This window comes from Talpa europaea (assembly GCF_964194135.1).
Source record: "Talpa europaea genome assembly, chromosome: 8".
Lineage (NCBI taxonomy): Eukaryota > Metazoa > Chordata > Mammalia > Eulipotyphla > Talpidae > Talpa > Talpa europaea.
In genome coordinates this window covers 73,516,042-73,539,272 of record NC_140075.1, presented here as the reverse complement: position 1 = coordinate 73,539,272, position 23,231 = coordinate 73,516,042, and the positions used below count along the sequence as shown (strand labels likewise).

Here is a 23,231-nt window from a genome sequence, read left to right as displayed (position 1 = left end):
ATAAACATATTTCTTGCACATCTGTGTTTGGAAACTGAGATTCAGACCCACTGCATGCTGAGACAGATTCCACAGCTATAAAAATCAAAAGGCCAAGTCACAGAACAGAAGACATAACTGATGAATAACTTCATGCCAATAAATGCAGGGAAACCTGGGTAAAAAGTTAGATAAAAGTTGGATTAAAAACTTGGATAAAAAGAATTGTTATCTAGAAAAGTTTGTTATGAAATTGACCTGGGGGAAGGAGGGAATTGACAACCTGATTAAATTAATAGTCACTAAAGAAACTGAAATAATGAAAATAAATCTTTCTTTATTCAAGACACCAGCCTAGATGACATTACAGGTGAAAATTACCAAACTTTCAAGGAATAAATAATCCCTCTTTTATGCAAACTGTTTTTAGAGAGTGGAAAAAGATATAAAGTATTTAACTTATGCAGCTAATACAATATGATAGCAAAAATGGACAAGGGCAGTCAATACAAAGGGGAAAAAATACACCCATCTCACCTGTGAATACAAATGCAAAAACCCTCATAAAACTATCAGCCTACGAATACATATTGTAACATAACCAAAAAGGTTTCTCCAGAATGCAAGGATAGTTTAGATGGATGATTACCTCACAATAAATGATTAAGAAGGAAAGTGTGACTATCTCACCAGAAGCAGAAAAAGGGATCAACAAAATTCAATTCAAAATTGCTAAATTCTTAACAAGTGGAGAAAGAATATCAGCCTAATAAAGAATATCCATCACAAAGCTATAGTAAACATCATAGTTATGTTTAGTGATGAAACTAAGAACCAAACCTTTGTTTTAAAGTCAATAATAAAATAGGGGTGCTCGCTGTCACTACTTTTATTTAAAAAACAAATTCTGCAGGCAAACCTCTGGAACAAATACAGGAGTTCAGAGAGGGTTATGAGATACATGATCAACATATTAAAACCAATATAATAATAAACAATTTGAAAATGTAAATAGAAAAGACATCTGCGAGATAACAGAGAGTAATTAGTCTCTGAGCCTGTTCCTGGCACAGAGCTCCTAAAACCCTTGTAATTTCCTGGGCGATAAGAACATCTTTTGTTTCAATGCAGTGACTCTGGATGGGTCCCTGGGTGAGGACTCACCACAGGAAAGACCAAACCATGATTAGGAACTTGGAATTTTCAGCCCCGCCCACCATTCTCTTGAGAAAAGAGAAAGGTTGAAAATGGAGCTAATGATCTATCAGGACTAGTCATGAAGCCTCCATAAAAATTCCAGCAGTAAGGGGTTCGAGGAGCTTACAGGGTGGCAAAAACAACCATACCGGGAGGGGCATGTGGCCCTGACTCCCTGGGACAGAATCTCCTATACTGTGGACCCGCCCAGATCTTACCCTATGTATCTTTTCATCTGCCTGTTGGTCTGCATCCTTTGTCATTTCCTTTAGTAAGGTGATAAAAACTAAGCATTTCCTTGAATTCTATGAGTCATGCCAGCAAATTAATCAAACCCAGGAACCTCAGATTTGTAGCTAAGTTGGACAGAAGTTGTAGGAAACCCAGGCACCTACTGCTTATGTCTGGCATCTTGTGGGACTGAGTGCTTAAGCTGTGGGATCTGATGCCGTCTCCGGGTAGATAGTGTCAGGATTGAGTTAAACTGTAAGATACCTACCTGCTGTCTCAGAGAACACCTGTTGTGGGGAGGAAAAAACCCACACATTTTGTGATCAGCAGTGTCAGAGGTGGGAGTGTCCAGCGGAGTGGTAAAAGAGACACACAGGTAAAACAAACAAACAAACAAACAAACAAAACAGAAAGGAAGAGCCAGGGATTTCCCAAGAAAAAAAGGAAAAACCTATCACAATTACAATAAAATCTATCAGATAGATGTGCGTGTAGTTAAATGCTAGCGTTAAACCTTACAGTCCTCATTTTGCTTGATAGCAAGACTTGAAATAGTTACTGTGTCCTTCCAGACACTTTCGCTTGCCTTCCAAAACATCACATACCTCTCTTAGTTTTCCTTCCACACCTGGCTCTCTTTTCCAGTTTCTTCTGTCAATACTACCTCTTCTTTCTGCCTATGAACAATGGCGTGCCCCCAGCCTTAGTCCTTAGAGCTCTTCTTTAAGCGCTACTCTTTCAATTGGTCATCTCTTCCAGTTTATTAATTCAAATACCATCTGATCACTGTTGATTTCCAATCTTTCCAGTCCTCATCTAACTCTTCCCCAAAGCCTAGAATTATAATGAGCTGCCTATTGGACACCTCCACTTGGGAGAATGTGAGACATTTCAAACCAAACAAGTCCAAAACCAGCATTAATTCAGCCTGATCTTTACATCTCAGAAAATGAAGACTAGATTTTGACTTGGGATATTTTCTTTTTCACTTTGACAATGTCACAACAGGAACGTTTGACCCTACACTCATAAAGAGAACTCATTTCTCCACTTAAAAAGTTTTTGCATACATCCTGGGTTATTTTCCACTTTCTCTTACCAGATACACAAAAGGGCAGTTTGCTATTAATTACCCTAACTATATTCTAGTGCCACCTGCACTGCTTTATCAGTTTCAGGTCTGTCTTATACATGATGGCTATTTATATTCCCAACCAAAGTACTTTCATTATCAGTAGACAAAAGCAGCTACTAACTTCATTATATCTTCTGGTATAATTGTTTACAACTATAATTTAAGGGCCTCCCTGGTGGCATAGGGGTTAAGTCTCGGTACTATCACCGCTATGGCCTGAGTTTGATCCCCATCCAGAGATGTAACTCACATATGGTCCAGCAGACCTCTCCTGCCTCCCCGCTGCTCCCCTCAGCAGTGTATTTCAGTAGATCTGCCTGTTCTGCTCCCCACTCTGTCTCCAGTGACTCTTCTCACCCCACTCCCCTCCACACACAACTCTGGTCTAATATTGTTTACATTAAATATTGTTTTATTTAGGATTATTTCCTTCTATGCATAAATAGATCTTTAAAATAATAATTTAATTATGAATTATTCCCAATTTTCCTTTCTGTTACAAATAGGGCATTATATTAATCTGTGAAATTATGTGGATAGGTTGATGATAATTATGAGTTTTATTCAGGATAATAAAATGGGCAAGGTATATTCAATAAGAAGGATGTGCTGGGTCTGACAAGAACATGCATGACTGATCTGATTTATCTTTTATTCCTATTAACAAGCAACTTTTGTTGGCAGAATCAGTCATACTTGACTACATTTCTGACTTCACCTGACCATATTCCTCCCCCTCCACTGACCCATTCAGTTCCTCAGACACTCCAGGAACATCCTTGCCTTGGAGGTTTGTGATGTTTCTTCCCTCTGCCTGAAATGATCTTCCCACATGCATGCATTACATGACTTGGTCCATTACTTCTTTCAGAACTCTCCTCAAATGCCAAGGTTTCTTACATTCCCTTTCTGACCATCTGGCTTAACTATCCCTCTACCCCATCATTTTCTAGTTCTCTTATCCTGTGTTGTTTTTTTCCTTGTGTCACTTACTGCCATCAGGTATTACTTATTTGTATTAGTTATTTGTTTACTTTCTGCCCCCTCACTTTAGAATGCCAGTCCCAAGAAAGCAGAGACTTCATTTGCTCCATGCTGTTTCCCAGTGTCGGTTACAGCGCCATACATACCAGGAACCCAATAAAACTGAATGGATTGATGAATGTCGTAGGGGCCAAAGAGCGTGCTGGTGGGAGGCCGGGCTGAGCAGGTAGGTTCCAGGACCCTCACTGCCTGTTAAGACACTGCTATCCTGACATTATGTGTTTGGAATATTGAACTTTCATTGAATATATCATTTAAGAAAGGTTTCCACAACTGAAAAGCATTGGAAAGACAATGGTCTTTCAAAATAGCAAAGATTGGAAAGCACAATGGTGTTGAGGGTGTAGGGGAACAGGCCTATATTGGTGGGACTGCAGGTGGTTCAAGTGTGGATGTATGTACTGAGACTTTTTTAAGATTTATTTATTTATTTATACAAGAACCGGGGTACAGGCCAGATGCGCAGGAGGGTGAGAGGATTCACCAGAGACAGAGTGGGGAACAGAACAGGCAGACTGACGAAATACACTGCTGAGGGGAGCAGCAGGCGAGACAGGAGAGGTCTGCAGTGCCATGTGGGACCCTCCCTGGCCGTCCGGGAACCGGCGCTGCAGATACTGTGGACAGCTTCACAGAGCAGCACTCAACCAGGGGAGGCCCCACATTACATTTAATATTGTTTTATTTAGAATCATTTTGCCATGTAAGGCGAGTGTTATTAACTCCACGACATGGAGGAAACTGAGGCACCAATCATTTTAAGGAACAAATAAATTACAACTCAAGGATCCCAGCATGTCTTCAGACTGCAATCCTAGGACTTTCTTCAATATTTTCCATTGTCTGCTAATTCCCTTGTTCTATTACCTAGCTCCTTAAAACTAAAAAACTGTGTCACACAGAAAATCTTTTTAACTCTTAGCACCTAATACAATACTAAACTCTGCAGGGGGTCAATAAACCTTTATTGAAAAAAGAAATAAATGAGCCATAAAAGTTTCCACAGAAGGTGCAGCATCCATAGAGACCATGACAGCCCCATTATCTCTTCTACCTTCTTCCATAGTAACAGAATGTGAACCTTGGCACATAGCTGCCCAAATAATGACTTGACTGTAGTCCTGTGGCTAATTTCTGGCGAGTGAAATATAAGCAGAAGTAGGGGCCAACTTCAGAAACACCCTTGTTTAATGTCTTTCATGCAGGCTGGGATGCAGATGTGACGATTGAAACAGGCACACTGGGAGCACGAGATGGCATTCGGGATGAGGGTCCCTGTCAGTAAAGCAATAAGATGGCAGGGTACTGGATCCCTGACTCTACAGAATACCATGTCAGCCCTATATTACCTTTTGCATAGCCTTTATGCAAGAGAGAAATAAACCCCCATCTTGTCTAAGTCACTTCTATTTCGATTTTCTGATTAACTGCACCCATCGGCTGCCCAGAACTAGTTCTATTAGGACTGCCTCTTACTCCCATTTCCTTGTTACTTGATATTTGGCTAAACTGATTTGGCATTGTAGTAGTGACAGCCTATATGAATTATGCATTCCATTTAGCATTTTCAAAGATTCCATTGTAAATGGATATTTAATAAGCTTTTTCACTTAACCCTAAAGAGCAATAGAACAGAGTCATGCATAAAAAGCCATAATTCAGTGAACTTTTTAATAATCACTTCCCAGAGTAGTAATTGATTGTCAAAGACTGTACATCTAGGCAAGTCTCAACAGCATAATGAAATCAGAACAATGAAAAGTGTCTCAGCTGTCTCAATCTTTCATTCCTTCAGAACCCTATTTCCACTGATTAAGAGATGAAGAGCTTGAGACTGGAGATGTTCTTGAGGGGAAATCTGGCTGAAATGATGAGGTCTGGCTTTATTATAATCTTTTCCTGTGTGCCTAATAAATTTTTAGCAAGCCAAGCAAAGGACAGGAATTTTATTTACCATATTATCTGTGAGATCTGAAGAGGAGGTAGGCTCTCAATTTAAAAGACAGGGAAGGGTGAAGGGTGCAGGGAATTTGACTTATTATCAAGACTTGTCAAATCTGATGGCGAGTATGCCAATCAACAGTTAACCACATGATCGTGGCATCCTGCAGATACTTAGATCATATCAAATCATCAGCTTTTCCTCCTAGCTTTTGGGAATTCCTGGTAAGGCCACTTATACACTCCATTCTCTCAAGTCAAGGATTCTCAACAAGACTCCAACCCACTACAGATAATAAGATTTCAAGTATGTCAAAAGTAGCTCTTTTGGACTCATAATCCATACCCACTGGGCTAAAAAAAAAGTACTTGCAGGTATTTCTTTGCTTTGAGAATAGCTCAAAATTTTCAAAACAAAGTTAATAAAATGAAATAAAAGTGGGTCAGTCTGTTACTTTGACTTTATTTGACGTGGTGATTGCAGATAATGGAGATTTTATCTTTTATTCCTATTAACAAGCAACTTTAGTAGGCAGAATCAATCATAGCTGACTGAAAGTAACTGCTTAGTAACTATTGTCATCATGACCTAAAATTTGCCCCAACTGTATACTTTCACATTGTGGCATAATATATCACCTTAGATACCCAGTTCAAGTGCCACCCCACCCTCTCTATTACCACCACGGTGCTCCAGAGCAACTCCTTGCTACTTGCTGACCTTCCCCAAGTCTAGTTCTGCTGGGCTCAGAAGTCACTGGAAGATGTTACGGGAGGCCATCCAGGACAATGTGATGGTCCTTCTGCTAATGCAAAATCATCCAAGATCTGAGAGGGGAGAAGTCATTATAAGAAATAATTCTGTAGGGCCTCCCCGGTGGCCCAGCGGTTGAGCACTGGGTTGCGAAGCTGCCCGCAGCCTCTGCGGCACCTGTTCGATCCCCGGCTGCTCCCCGGCCACCAGAGGAGGGTCCCACATGGCGCACAGACCTCTCCTGCCGCCCGCTGCTCCCCTCAGCAGTGTACTTCAGTCCTTCTGCCTGCTCTGCTCCCCGCTCTGGCTCTGGTGAATTCTCTCACCCTCCCGTGCTTCTGACTGTACCCAGTGCACGTATAAACAAACAAACAAACAAACAAATAAATAAATAAATAAAACATGCCTCTATAAAAAAAAAAAGAAAGAATTCTGTATAGGTCTTAAGACACTGAAGAAAAGGAGGAAGGGAATTGGGGGGGGCGGGGAGGTGAAATGTAATAAGAATAAAAACAATGCTGATTTGGCTATCAAAAGAACTAAAGGGGTTGTTGTCTCAACTATGTTAATTAGCATTACACCTTGCAAAAGTCACTTTCTCTCATTGGGCCTCAGTTTTATTATTTATAATACAAAGTTAATTAGATTACCTTCCAACTCCATTATTTTAATGAGAAATGAGGGTGAGAAAACACTGTGGAGAAAGTTACCACCAAGACTCTGAAAGGTTTTTTTCCAATTTATAAAAATACAGAGCAAGCTATGTCAAAGAAAAATTATTAAATGAGACTATTATTTTTAGTTTTAATGTGACGGATTAAAAATTTGACCTTTTTTTCCTGTTATGTTCATAAAAACTCATAAAGCTAATAAGCATGACTGATTTTATCAAGTCACCCCTCTCCACCATGGTGAGACCAAGATTCAGAGTACTTTGTAGTGGACTAAAAGAACAGGCACTTGTAAGAGAATATTCCCCCCAAATGAACTGTATAGTCAACACAACTAGAGGGTGTGCTGCACAGCCTATTAGACAGATTTCATTAGGGATGAGAGATGCTTAAACATGACCATGCTTAGCTAGTTCTCAAGATTTTGATTTTACTGCCAAAACTGTTTATCTACCCATCCTTAGAACTCACATGTTTACCTAAGATGCTTTAAAACAAACATTGTAAGGAATACAGCTGCCAAGCTTCAGGAGGTTTGTAGCATCAGAATGACTGACTCAAATCACAAATAGCGTATTTTGCAGTAACTAAAAAAATAATAAATCAATAGCTTCCCTTGTACAATCAAGCAATGTAGAGCCTTAGTGGTATATTTGATTGGTTCAATCTGCTATATTATTCTAAGCCCTGCTAGCAACTTTACATTTTAAAAAACTTTAAACTTAAAAATGTTTAAACATTTTCTTCTTTGTACACAAAATAAATGAGTCATGACTTCAAGATATCACAAAAATTGTCGTTGAATCGGACTAACACTCTACAATGCTAAGGTACAATTAGTGCTGGGTTTTAAATACGTAGTATATTAGCTAACACCCACCTCACCTTCCATAGGAGATTCTAAGTCCTAGAACCAGTCCTTAAAATGTGAAAGCATTTAAAGGTCTACATTAGGAAATCAAAGTTTAAACTGAGTTGTGTATCAAAATAACAATCCAGGAGGAGAAAAGCTTTTATCACAAATATCCAAATTAATACTATTATAAGTTAAACCTGAAATAACCATAAAAATCAATTATTCTGTCAACATTTTAAAACTATTCACTTTACCTCACATATACTTAAATCCTGGTATATGTAAAAATAGATTACTTTTAAGGTTCAAACATCTGTCCTTTGTGGCCAAAATTAAGGGAATTTATCACACAAATAGGCAGAAAGGGAAAAGAATCACTGTGGGGGGACACTAAGAATCAGAAAAAAAATACATTTGAATTCTGAATTTGCATTTCATTTGTCAAATAACTCAGTAGTTTGATCTGGGGGGTAGGGGAGAGAATCCTCGTGGAAAATAAACTGCATTTGTCATCATCCAATAAAGAAGACATTTCTTTCGAAGATATATCTTCTAGCTTGGTTCAAAACCATTATTGCAATCTAACCAACTAAAGGAACAGTAATTTTCCTTCAAGATCTACTATAAATATCTTCTTTACCATCATTTAAAAATGAATGAAAATTAAATACATAAGCATTTTGCACTTATTGAAAGCATTCATCCAAATGAGAACTGATTTTAAAACTTCACGATAAATAAAAAAAACTTGTAGATCAAAAAATGTCTTAATCACGACATCATTTGTACCGGCTTAAAAGCTGCTACGTATATGAGAACAATCAAGCATCACACAAAGAAAGGGAATGTGTTGGCGAAATGTGCAATAAATGTGTCTGGCATTTTGAATGGTAAAGATTTGTCCAAACTAGTCCCTTCCAATTGTACCGATGTTATTCAAACAATATAAATTTCATTTCTCTGCCCAGATCCTTGTAGGTTTCCTAACTTACACCTTTAATGAACAAAATTTATTCCTAGGATTGGTAAAGATGAAATATGAAAAGCAATGAACCAAAGAAATGCTTAAATACTATGGAATAATAAAGTGCAATTATTTAAAAGAATAAATTAGAAGTTATACATACTGATGTATGTCCATTAGTATGTGTTAAAAGGTATATTGCAGAATAACATATACCATATGCTTCTATTTTTGTAAAGAAAAGACCACATAAATATGTATATGTATATTTATACATTTGTACTGAAGAAATAAAAAGTGTTGCAAGATAAACAACAGTAAACATTCCTTCGTGCTAGGGAGTTAAAGTTTAGAAGAGAATACATTGTTTCCTTAGATTTCTTATAATTTGTAAAAAGAAGCACACACTTTTATAAAGAATCTGATAACGGGCCTCCCCTGGTGGCGCAGCGGTTGAGCGCTGGGTTGTGCAGCTGCCCGCAGCCTCTGCAGCACCGGTTCGATCCCGGCCACCAGGCGAGGGTCCCACATGGCGCGCAGACCTCTCCTGCCGCCCGCTGCTCCCCTCAGCAGTTTATTTCGTCAGTCTGCCTGCTCTGCTCCTCTCTGACTCTGGTGAATTCTCATGCTCTCCCACGTTTCTGACTGTACCCAGTGCTTGTATAAATAAATAAATCTTAAAAAAAAAAGAAAGAAAGAAAGCAAAGATTGTAAAAAAAAAAGAATCTGATAACATTTTTAATTAGTTTTTATTTTGAGATAATTGAAGATTCATACTCACTAATAACAAATAACACAATAAGACATTGTACCCTTTCCCCAGCTTTCCCCAGTGATAATATTGTGCGTATTATATCTCAACTATAGTACTGACACTGATTCAATCAAGATACAAAATGTTTCAATTAGTTCAAGGATTTGTTTATGTTGCCTTCTTAAAGACATACGCAATTTCCTCCCACCTTCACCTATTCCAAGCCCATCCTTAACTCAGGCAGTTACAAACCTATTATCCATACTCATAATTTTGTCATTTTAAGAATGTTGTATAATGGAATTAGATAGTATTTAACTTCTAGCAATTGACTCTCTCCTCAGCATTTTCTGAATACCCACACAAGTTGTTCAGGTTATCAGTACTCCATTTCTGTTCATTGATGAGTGATTTATCCATTTACCCTTGAAGAAGAAATGAAGTTTATTGTAGCTAGCATAGTTTTTGTCTACTGTGTTTTTTCTTCATTCCTGGTGTTCCAAGTGTCCTCTTTTTTTAATTGCTTCCTTTTGGTTTAGAGAACTTCCTACAGCCATTTGTTTAGGGTAGGACTGCTAGAGGCAAACTCTCTTAGCCTTCCTTTATCTGAGCGTCTTGATTAGCCTTTCATTTCTGCAGAAAAATTTCACTGGATATAAAATTTCGGGTGAATAGTTCTTTTCCTACAACACTTGAAAAAACGTCATATCCATTTCTTTTTTTTAATTTATTTTTTATTTTTTAAATTTTTTATTAATAAATTTTATTTTTATGTTCCCCATACAATTGCAACCCCCTTATTTTGACCCCAATCCCTCCCCTCCCTCCCCCCCACCCCCCCATAGAGTGTCTCTGGTTCATAGTTGTTTGTTGATTTTGATTTTCACTTTCTTATAGTTATTCATTTTCCTGGTCCCTTATTTAAGTTTTCTAGATTCTTGCTATGAGTGAGACCACATATCCATTTCTTTTGGACTCTCTAACTTCTGAAGAGAAATCTATTGTCATCCGTTGTTTTTCTGCATAAGTAAAATTATCGTTTTTCTCTTTTTTATTGAGGTATCATTGGTTTACAATATCGTTTGTGATTCAGAGGCATAGACATCACCTCAGATACGTGTCACAATATAATACCCACCACTGGGAGAGCTATAATGGCCACACCTGAGGGGAGAAATCCTGTAAAAAAAAAAATTAATAGGGATATAAAATAATAGCACTTCACTGAAAAAATAAGTAATACCACACACAAGGCAGTTAGTTCTCAACCATAATCCATTGTTCATAGTCCCCAATTTGCTCCCCCCACCCAATTCCTTCCTCCTCTGTCAATGAGATTTTAGTAGGGTTTCTACAGTCAGATTTTTCTACAGCTTTTATTGGTTCAGTTTTGTCTGACCCATTGTTTTATTTCTCTATATTCCACATATAAAAGAAATTACCTGGTATTTGTCTTTCTCCTTCTGACATCCTTCACGTATCATTATCCCCTCCATTTCCATCAATGCTGTCACAAACGACAAGAGTTCAACTTTTTTTATAGCCCAGTAATAGTCCATTTTGTTATATATGCCACATTTTCTTAATCCACTCATCCATCACTTAGCATGTGGGTTGTTCCCATAACTTGGAGATTTTAGATAGTGCTATAATGTTCATAAAAGTACACATACCCCTTCAGATTAGTGTATTTCATTCTTTTAGTAGATACCTAGAAGTAGAATTGATGGGTCATATGGTAGAACTAATTTTAATATTTTGAGAAGTTTACATACTGTTTTCCATAGGGGTTGAACCAGTCTGTATTTCCACCAACAGGTTTCTTTTTCTCCATATCTTCACCAACACTTGTTGTTTTTGGTCTTTTTGACCTGGACCATTATCATAGACATGGGGCAGTATCTCACTGTGGCTTCATTTTGCATTTCCCTAGGATAAGTGATAATGAGGAATAATCCATGTGCCTGTTGGCTATCTATGTCTTCTTTGGAGAAGTGTGTATTTAATTCTTCTGCCTACTTTATGATTATTTGTTTTCTTTTCCTTGAGTTTTATGAGTTCTTTATATGCCTTAGATATCAACCCTTTGTCAGGTATATGACATGCAAATATGTTCTCCCATAGTTGTGCAGAAGCTTTCTGGTATGATATAAATTAATTTGTTTATGTTGACTCTTGTTTCTCTGCCATGGGAGACATATCCACAAAGACATCACTGAAGCCTATGTCATGGCATGTTTTGTTTGTTGTTGGGTTTTTTTTTTTTTAGTGTATTTCATGGTGTTACATCCCAGTATTTAGTCCATTTTGAGTTAATTTTTATGCAAAGTGTGAGATGGTTATCTAGTTTTATTCTTTTGCATTTGGGTGTCCATTTCCCCCAAAACCATTGCTGAAGACACTTTCCTTTATACAGTTTACTCTCTTTATCTGCTTTACTCTCTTTATCTGCTTTACGCTCCACTTCTTTATCATAGATTAATTCTCCACATGTGTTGGTTTATTTCTGGGCTCTCAATACTATTCTGTTGGCCTGGGTGCCTTTTGTTTCAGTACCATATTTTGATTATTAGAGCTTTATAGTATATTTTGAGGTCTAAAAATGTGATATCGTGGCTTTTTTGGTTAGGATTGCTTTGACTCTTTGCAGTCTTTTGTAATTTCATGTGAATTTCAGTAATGCTTGTGCTATTTCTTTGAAGAATGCCACTGGATCTTTGATAAGGTATTGCATTGAGTCTGTATATTGCTTTGGGTAAGATGGACATTTTAACAACGCTAATTCTTCCAATCCTTGAGACAGTAATCTCTTTTTATGATTTTGTGTTTTTTATTTCTTTTAATAATGACTTATAGTTTTCACTGCATAGGTACTTCACCTCCTTTGTTAAGTTTACTCATAGGTGTCTAATTCTTTAATATTATAATCATAAATGAGATTGTACTCTTTATTTCTTTCTCATCTTGCTTGTTACTTGCATATAGGAACACAACTTATTTTTGAAATTTTATTTTATAGCCTGCTAACTTTATTAGTTCAATTCCTTTTTTTACTGCAGCCTTTAGGGTTTTCTGCATAGTTATCATGTCATCTTCGAGTATTAATAGTTTTACTTCTTTCACAATTTAGATTCCTTTTATATCTTTATCTTGCCTAATTGCTCTAACTTGGACTTCCAACACTATATTGAATAGTAGTGGTGAAAGTGAACAACCCTATCTTTACCATATCTTAGAGGAAATGCTTTCAGTTTTTCATCATTGAGTATGATGCTAGTTGTGGATTTGTCATATATGGCCTTTATTATGTTGAGGTATATTCCATCCATCCCCATTTCTTTGAGAGTTTCATCATAAATGGATGCTGAATCTTATCAAACACATTCTTTGCATCTATTTAGCTGATCATCTGATTTTATCTTTCTTTGTGAATGATACCAGTTGGTGAATGTTGAGCCATCTTGTGTCCTTGAAATCAATCCCACTTGATCATGATGTAGGATCCTTCTGATGTGTTTGTTGAATTTGGTTTGCTAAGATTTTGTTCAGGATTTTTGCATCAGGGTTATTATTCTGTAATTTTTTTAATGATGTCTTTGTCTGGCTTGGGTACCCAAGTTATATTGGCCTCACAGAATATGTTTGAAAGCATTCCCTCTTCCTCTAAGGTTATTTGAGTTTTCTTTTTTGTTGTTTGAATGGGTCTGTGTTGCTATATTTGTCTCTCTTTGTACTGCTTTGCTGTATCCCCTAGGTTCTGATAGGCTGTGTCTTCATTTTTGTTCATCTCCAATTTTTCAATTTCTTTGATGGACTTGTTAACCCAATGGCCATTCAGCTGTGTGTTATTCAGTATCCATATGTTAAAGGTTTTTTCCTGCATTGTGTGTATGGTTGATTTCTAGTTTGATAGAATTATGATCTGAGAAGATACTTGATATGACTTCTATCCTCATGAACTTAGTGTCATGCTTTGTGACCAAACATGTGGTTTATTCTGGACACTGTTCCACGTGCACTTGAGAAGACTATGTACTCATCTTTTCTATAAATGTCTACTAAGTCCATGTGGTCTAATTCCTCATTTAATGCTATTGTTATTTTGTTTATTTTCTGTCTGGCAATTTGCCAATTGGTGAAAGTGGGGTGTTGAGGTCTTTGACTACTATTGTGTTGCTAACAATGTCTGGTTTCAGGTTTGAGAAGAGTTGCCTGATATATTTTGATGTTCTTTTGTTTGACATGTATATATTGATAAGTTTTATGTCTTCCTGATATGTTAATCCTTTAACCACTCTATAGTATCTGTCTCTGTCTCTTCTTACCTTTTTTAGCTGGTAGTTTATTTTATCTAAGTATGGTTATCCCTGCTTTTTTGGGATCCTCTTTGCTTCTAGGATTGTTTCCCAAACTTTTACCTTGAGCCTATGTTTATTTTTGGAGCTTAAGAGTTCACACCAAGTCCAGTTTTTCATCTCTGCCAACTCCCCAAGGCAGGCACAAAAAGCCCACTCAGAAGACTACGATTACTCCTGTCTTACTACATACTCTGTGAGCAAGCCTAGATGTTACATGGGAGGAGAAATGAATGGCTTCCTCAGCTCCTAAGGTAAGCACAGACAACCATTGGAGCCCAGAGACTAGGAGAAGGAGGTGTAGGTGGTATTTCTCCCCCTCTTCTAAGAGGTTCATTTGGCAACATTTAGAGACATTTTGATTGTTATGGGACTGGGGAGAAAGAGGATCATACTACTGTCATCTAGTGAGTAGAGACCAGGTATATTTTTAAACATTGTACAATTCATAGACCAGCCACCCATAATGAATAATTATCCAACCCAAAATGTCAACAATGCCAAGGTTGATTGCTTAACTTATATTTGACAGCTAGTTTTAATCTTCAGGTATTCTGTGCACCTTTTGGCCCATCCAACTATTTGTGGAACTCTGAAGGCTGAATCCAGAATGACCAGACTCCAAACAAAGAGAAAACACACCCTGCCAAGACTGTCTTATCCTTTGGTTTTTCCCTCTAGGGAATTCTGTGTGGCTCCAAGATAAGATGGCTAAGGAGAAGAACAATAGTCCTTATTTATCCCAGAGAAAGCATTGTCTATATAAACTCCAAATGTTTAAAACAAATGCCCTTAGCTTAGGAATTGTTAGAGTTGGGAGAGACAAAAATGAAGAAACAAGAACAAAAGCTAGGCTGCATTAAAAAGTGTAATGGGGGCCTCTCTGGTGGCACAAGGGGTTAAGTACAGCACTGTGAAGCTATCTGCAGCCACTGCAGCATGAGTTCGATCCCCAGCCAGGAAGCTGACCCACATGGCACAGCAGACCTCTCCTGACTCACCCACTGCTCCCCTCAGCAGTGTATTTCAGTCAATCTGCCTGCTCTGCTCCCCACTCTGTCTCTGGTGAATCCTCTCATCCCCCACACCTCTGGCCTGTACCCCAGTTCTTCTATGCATAAATAAATCTTTTTTAAAATAAAAAAGTATACTGGAAGGTAGAGATGAACATAGGTATCTGATAGAGATGAATGGAGGTATCTTGTAACTCAGAGCTAGTACTTCTGGCTCCTGACTCTGACATGCCATGCAATTCTACACAAAATTCAGGTAACTGAAGCACCCAAAAAAGGATAACCACAAGAAATAGAATACCATAAAGAACAGAATTCACTCATCCAATGTTCATTCATCATTTGATTTTCTCCCTTCTTAAATTCTAATTCTATCTGAACACTTCAAAATAGACCTTTTCCTATGTGCCTTTGTTCTGAAAGTGTAACCTTCCCCAACTGTACAGGAACTCTGTGCCAGTTTCTAATACTGGCTTCTCTTCATGTCAAATACCTGCACTACGTAAAAGGGACAAGCACTGAGGCCTTTACTTTGTCTGTTAAGTCTGTCAAATGGGCATCTTTTTTCTACTGGACCCACAGAAAACCTAACTGAAAACCCCCAACTGATCTTGCTCAGCAACTATGAGTAGGTGTGGGTCTTAAGTGAAAACATTTGCCCTCCTCTGCTGACAAACACTAGGTCAAAGACAACATTGGGGACTCTTGTCTTTACATGCTTTTGTTTCCCTAATGGGCTTTATGATCACATTCCTTAAATCACAGCCAAGAGTGTATACTGGGGCTAAAACTATTTTAAAGACATAATGTGGCAGCAGTATTCTGTGTACTAACAAGAAGCTTGCTGCCACAGCCAAGAACAGTAACAGAATCTTCTTCCTTATTGTCATTCACGAAAAAAAAAGAAAAAAATTCTCTCACTCTCTCTCTCTCACTGAGATTCTCTTGTTATTATTTTTGCTTTGAATATCCCTGCCAGAGTGAAGTTTATATAATGGGCACAATATCCTCACTAAGACTCTCTCTAGTTTTACTCCCAGGGGCATGCCACAATCAACAAACTGTCAGCTCTGGCTTGGTTCAGGTCCAGTATCTGGGGAGTGACAGGCTGGAGTAGAATCTCAGCCTAGCACGTGTTAGTCGTGGACACTGAGCCAATCATTTAACCTCACTAAAGCTAGGAGGCACCTAGTCAAATGGGGCTCTTCACCATAGCCACCTGATGGGTGCTTGGTGGGACAAAAATGCACATGGAGTGTGCCTATCCCATAGTGTTTGGTACACAAGGATCATGTATTCTGTGTCACTGGGAAGGCCTAGAAAATAAATTTTTAAAAATATAATTTTTTTTAAAAGAGAATGGTTTTCATTGAAAGTATCACAAGTCTCATAAATTCAACTTCTTAAAAGTAACACAGTAATCTTCTTGGAATAAAAATTCATTGTTAATAATGCTAAGATGTAACAGAAGACTGAGTTTTTCCATTTAAAACACCTATTACTTCAATATTGATTAATCACAAAGAATTAGAAAGGAGAGTCTCCCAGGTGCCACAAGGGGTTATCGCAGCACTATGAAGCAATCCACAGCTCCAGTGCCATCCCCGGCCAGGGAGCTAACCCACCTGGCGCAGCAGACCTCTCCTGTCATGCCCGCTGCTCCCTTCAGCAGTGTATTTCAGTGGCTCCACCCCTTCTGCCCCCCCCCCCCCCCCCCCCCCGTCTCTAGTGAATCCCCTCACCCTCACCTCTGGCCTACACCCCAGCTCTTGTATGCATACATAAATAAATCTTTATTTTTTTTAATAAAAAGGACTTAGAAAGGAAAGGCACCAGTGAGGTATTATTCCAGTCTGCAACTCCTGTTCTTTGAAGCAGTTTTTGAAATAACCTCTCAATTTCTTCCACTTCGAAAGGAGGATGCACTGCCCTCAGAGGGAAATTCAAAACTTCAAATTCAAGGAACTGCAGTAACTTACGATGGTACACCTAAGTGGCATTTACCCAGGGGAAACCTTACTCTCCTTCCAGGACACCTACCTCCATCTTCATGTCGTAGCTCTGGCCGAGCACGCGCTGGATGAGCTCCTTCATGGTCTGGTCCGACGCCAGCTGAGCCTCAGACTGCAGCAGGGCGATGATCTCCTCCAGGGACATGGTGATCACCAGCCCCAGCGGCGGCAGCGTGAGCCGCGAGGAGGCCATTCGCGCGCCAGGCTCCAGCGAGTCGCCGGGCGCGACGCTCCTCGGGCCTGTTCTGGGACCTGAGGCTGCACCTTCCCGGGCCTCGCCGGCCGCCGGGGCCTGGCGCGCGAAACTCGTGCGCGCCCTCCCGGGGCTCCTCCGCGGGCTGGCCCCCCTCCAGTCCCGCTCCTCGCTGGGGTAGGAGCTGCTCTTCTCTTTGACCTTCCTGGGCTCGGCGGGCGCAGCCTCCTTCTCCCGGGCCCGGTGGAGGGGGGGCCGGACGGCCGCGGGGCGCGGGCGCGGGGAGCGCCAGCGGACCCCGGGCCTCCCCCGAGGCGCAGGCGGCGGCATCAGGACCACGGATTTGGTGGTGCCGGCGTTGGAGGCGATGACCGGCGGCTTCTTGTGGGGCCGATGCCGCAGGAACGCGGAGCTCCGCAAGTAGAAGTCCTGGGGGCGAAAGTGGCGAGGCTTCCCCGAAGCGGCCGCCCCGCTCGCCCCCCGGAGGTGCGCAGTGCCTTCCCGCGCCAGCTGCAAGAGGGCCGCCGCAGAAGCCTCAGGGCCTCGACCCCCAGGGGACCTTGATGGCTTCTGGGGCCCAACAGGAGAAAGGCCCTCCATCTCCCCCGGCCTGGCCTCGAGGCCAAAGACTGGGCTTTCATCCACAGTGGGCCTGGAGAGCAACTTCTGCTTGAATTGGAGAAAATCCTTTTTATTTTCCCGGCGAATCTTCTCAAGCTCTTTAAAGATGTACGATTCTTCTGTTCCTTTTAGTCCAAAGTGCTTCCGAACTGTGGACATCTTAACTAATTTGTTCTGTAAGATAACAACAGATGAGTATATAACATGTAATGTAATATATAAAGCAAAACTTCCTTTGATAAATAAAATGCCAGTTCATCGTGCTCCCTGAAGCATAAGTGGGTAATCTTAGTTTATTATTATTTTAAATCCACCTAACTATTGGTCTTGGCACAGGAACCACCTAAAACTTTTCTTGAATGGGAGTTTCTGAAACCCCTACTGGGCTTATTTTAGCATTTCTTTACATTTTAATGTAGTGTCCTACTTCCAGGCAAGAGACACCATAGTAAGCACAGACATAGAAGATCTAAGTGGCCTTGTTAAGAGAACATACAGGTGGTCAGCTGTGGTCTAGAACCAGTTCACAGATATGTTTTTTTTTTTTTTTAAGAGGCATGTTTATTTATTTATTTATTTATTTGTTTGTTTGTTTGTTTGTTTTTTGTTTATACATGCACTGGGTACAGTCAGAAGTGCGGGAGGGTGAGAGAATTCACCAGAGCCAGAGCGGGGAGCAGAGCAGGCAGAAGGACTGAAGTACACTGCTGAGGGGAGCAGCGGGCGGCAGGAGAGGTCTGCGCGCCATGTGGGACCCTCCTCCAGTGGCCGGGGAGCAGCCGGGGATCGAACCGGCGCCGCAGAGGCCGCGGGCAGCTTCGCAACCCAGCGCTCAACCGCTGCGCCACCGGGGAGGCCCCACAGATATGTTTTCCAATTCCTGGAAGTTTTAAAAACATACTAATTCATAGCCAACCATTTTAAATTGAGAGATTATCACATTAAGATCTGGATTTTCACATTTGCCATTTCTCGGGGGAAAAAAGGTGGCAGCTCTCAGAAAACAAGGACCAAATCCCTACACGTGTGGTAGGTTAGCTATTCTGGCTTTCTTCTCCAGCTGATCCTCCATCCCTCACCCAGCCCACTTCCTTCAACGTGGCACCTGAGCTAAAACAGAGTGTATGATAGGAGAAGGGAGATCCGCTGCAAAGTAGGCTGTGGCCAGAATGCCAAGTGTTTGCAGTTTTTCTATGGGCTACTGGAAATCACTTGATAGCAGAAAAGTAGCTTGATTGGATCTAGTGTCTGGGGGGTGTTGATATTGAGTAGGAGGAAAAGAACAAAGGGAGGGCAACTAAGAGTCTTCTAGCTTGAACCTAAAGGCTGACAGGAAAAATAGAGTCTGGCAATGGCAGATTCTTTGGCACCCTCACCTGTGGGAGACAGGAGAAACAAGAGCAGTCAGAGTTAGGAAAATGAGGAGAACCAAGTCCACAGAAGCCAAGGAGAAGAGAGTTTCAAGAAATAAAGGTAAGGTGAAAATAAAAATAAACCAATGAATTAAGAAAAAAATCTTGCTCATTTTTCAAAAACCCAAGGTCAAGTTTCTTTGAAAATAATAAAGCAGAAACACCTTTGGAATATCATCACTATTTGCAAATCTGATTACCGAGAAAACCTTATACCAAAACTTCCCTTATACCAAAACTATCCACTCAAAACATAGTAAAATTCCAATTTTATTTTATTTAGAATTAGCTTGGAATAAGCATAAGAATGTAATGAAGCTACATGAAAAATAATTATTTTTACTGAAAGAAACAAAAGAAAGACTCCGTTAAATAGACTGTTAATGTCTCTCAGTGCAAAGGCCAAATATTTTACTTATATTAGGCTTTCCCAAAATACTGTATTAGTTTAATGTCATCATAGTCAAAATCATAGTAAAAATGATATTTTGAATTTCAAAAAGTAACTATTTCTTTGAAACATAAACAGGATAGATAACTCAGTTTCAAAAAGGGAAGTAGTAACAGTAACCACAACAGCAATAATAATAATAATCAACAAGGAGGACACACTTGTGCAACAAAAACCAGTCTTTATTTATGACAGAGTTAACTGGGAATCAGCAACAGCCTTTCATTCTCTACCCAGTTCCACCAATGACTAGACCTTGGACCATCAATAATATATACAAGATTTCATACTAAAAAGTGAAAATAATAATCTGCTGATTCTCTTCATGGCCACAGTATATGAGCATTTAGAATCATTTACAAATGATTTCTAGAACTCTTAAGGAAGTTTCTTTATTTTAAAAACACTGTGTAATCCTACTCATAGTGTTCTGGCTGTTCTTATTTACACAGGTGGTAATACGTTCACACTGACACCATCTACATTTCTTCCTACAAAAGAGTGAAAGGTGGTATCTGGAACAAAGCACAGGCCAGAAGCTCATTAATACCTGATGAGAACCTGACTTTACTCTTCCACTGCACTTCCCTTTTGTTCCTTAGTTCCTGCTTGGCATTCTCTTCTCAACTTCTCCCAGGCCCTTTCTTTGCTATTGGAGTTTAACAAGTGTTCATTGTTGAACATTTCTCAGTACATTCCCTTGAGTTCTCCATAGGAAAGTTGCTCTTTATATATAAAAAATAAACCACGAGGAAACAGAACTCTAAATTTGATGAGAACTTCATTGTGTTTTCAAGGTAGGTGTTATTCCAATACTAAATGGGCCAGTCCATCAGAGCTTGGAGCCGTCATCTCCCACCACCCCCCATCCCTTCATACTACAAAATATATAAAATGGTTTTTCAACATCTGGTATCATGGCAAAGTGACATGTTCCCTTTTATTGGCAACAATTTACAAAAAGAAAGATACTAGCTCCAATTTGGAGTTACTCAAGGAAAAATGTTACTGTACTGAAAGGAGAAAGTATTGATCCACATAAGGTGCCAAGCCTGCTGCTCACAATCCAGGTTGATTAAGTTTATACTTTGATTAAGTTTATACTTCTCTAGATTCTGAGGCAGGTCGCTTTCTATTCTTACAAGCGTGTCTCTCCTCTTGTTGGCACAGAAGATCCAAAATTCTGCTCTAGACTTTAAAGTGGAAAGGAAACAAACTACTTGATGACTTGGTTTCAAGCTCCATGAAGCCACTCACACAGGGAATGGAGCCCTTCATACGACAGGCCTCACGCTGTCAGTGTTACAGTATTACACTGGAGCGAAGCTCCATCGTATGGATTACCTGGCCCCAATTTCTTCTGTTTTGCTCACAAGCACTTCAGTGGGAGGGGTGACCCATAAGGACAAGACTTAGCTTTTTTGGGGTCTATGACCAAAGACCATCTCAGTTCACTTCCTAAATTTCACACTAATATTAGCTTCCAATTCACAGCACTCAAGTTTCATGAGAAGTTTTAAAGTCCAAAGGGAATCTATCTCATTCGGTAAAATCTTCAGCAATAGGATGACAAAAATATTCTGAAAATAATATTTTCTTTATTTTTTACCAGTACAGGTGGTAGAAACAAGATCTGTTTGTGCACTGATTATAATTTATGAAAAAGCGTAAAATAGGAAATATACATTTTAACAATTTTGCTAAAGGAATAAGATAATAGTAATTTCTAACTATTTTCCCACAGTTTCTGTTATACTTGCTTTACTACCTTTAATCCTATTAATAGCAATAAAATAATATCTAACATATTGTGCTGGTCAAAACTCTATAGAACATAGAGAATAGCTTTTTTCAAGCACAGAAAAGATTTTTTTCTAAACTATTCAGAACTCCACAGACATTTCGATGACTGTAAAAAAATTATTCAATTCTTTATAACCAGTACTCAAAGTATGTTCATGTCCTTGGTGAATAAACATATATACATAAGTTTATATGTAAAATACAGACATAAGTAAATACACAGCAAGTAATGGAACAACAAAGCATCCCCCTGTGTATTTTCAATAGGCGTGATCTACTTCTACTTTTCCTTCTTGGATTCTTCATCTAAATGCTTAAATAGCAGTAGGAGCATATTTATTATTGTTATTGTCATCATGCTTTTGATGTGTTAAATGTTGCCTGCTCTCAATTTCAATGTAGATGTGTTCCACATCTACATCTTACAGACCATTCCCCTACTTACAACTTATAATCTCTGGACAAAATATAAAAATCAACTGCCTGCATATTCTCAGGAGTAAACAAAAACAAGCAGATTGTAGAGAACAGTCAAAATTTGTGGAAACATTTCCCTGGAGGTGAGTTTCCAATGTTACTATGGTTTTTGCCTAAATGCTGGCCATATTGACCATACTGCAGAATGACCCAGAGTAAGTGGCAAAAGCTCTGATAGAAAGCCCTTCAACATTCTGGGTACAAAGTCACGGGGAAGAGTCCAGGTAACATCCATCACCGAGGAGAGAGAAATCCCAGAGGAAAAAAGAGGCGAAGAAGGCAATGCCCCAGATCATGTCTAAACTCATACAAGACTAGGCTGTCCTCTGACCCATACATACATATGGGGGCCAAACTCAAAGCAACACAGGAAAGGTTTAGGGAGCTGAACTGAAATTTAGCTGAATTTAACCTCTACTCAAACTCTAACCACAGATAAAGCTTACAAAGTAGATCCAATCTGTTTAATTGCCCTCTCCATCAAAAACATCAACATTCTTCAATAATATAGAACACAGAGTCTATACAATAAAACATTAACAATGTCTAGGCGATAACAAAAAGAAATACTTAGCATAAAATGATTCAGGAAAAAAACAACTTATTCTCAAGGAAAAATATAATTAAAAGAGAGTCTGGAAATGACCCAGATGTGAAAATATTAAATAAGAATCTTTAAGGCAGCTAAAAATCCATCAAATAGAAAACAAAAATAATTGAGAAAACTCATAAAGCCAATAGCTAGTTCTTTCAAAAATATCAATAAAAAAATTTAAATCCTGGCTAGGCTATTCAAGAACAAGAGTGAAGACAAGAGACACCAATATCAGAAATAAAAGAGGGATTTTCACTATAGATCCTAAAGATATTAAAGAATAATAAGAAAACATGATAAACAACTTGGTGCCAACAAATTCAACTGATGAAATGGGCAACTCTCTGAAAATCACACCTTTACAAAATTAACACAAGAACCAGAAAATCTGAATAATACTACTTCAAATAAATTTATTTGCTATCAGAAACCTTACCACAATCTTCCAGGCCTAGATGGTGCTTTGAAATAGTCAAGAAAGAAATAATACCAATCTCACACAAATGTTTTCAGAAAACAGGGGAGAGAAAAAGGAACCACTGTTTTCTGAGACCTGTATAACACTAACAACAGACCTCCTTACAGGGCAACCCCAATGTGAAACGGGTCGGACTGACTCTGGGTCCTCACCAGCATGGACTTATATTGAAACTCAACTGCAGGCACTAACAAAAAGTTTAATAAAGGGTTTATTTACAAAAAGGGGGAAATGAAGAAAGGAATAACTTAGGGAGAAAAATGGAGAGATGTATATTGGTGAATGTTTTCTACCA

General features: G+C 39.1%; 1 protein-coding gene across 1 annotated transcript; it reads right to left on the bottom strand.

Annotated features, from left to right (window-relative positions):
- Positions 1–16,910: 16,910 nt before the first annotated feature.
- Positions 16,911–17,879, bottom strand: LOC311175383 (uncharacterized protein; the record flags this gene model as incomplete). The annotated part of the gene is made up of 1 exon (XM_084240262.1): positions 16,911–17,879. One exon carries the CDS (start codon positions 17,877–17,879, stop codon positions 16,911–16,913), a length of 969 nt encoding a protein of 322 aa, XP_084096388.1.
- Positions 17,880–23,231: the final 5,352 nt, after the last annotated feature.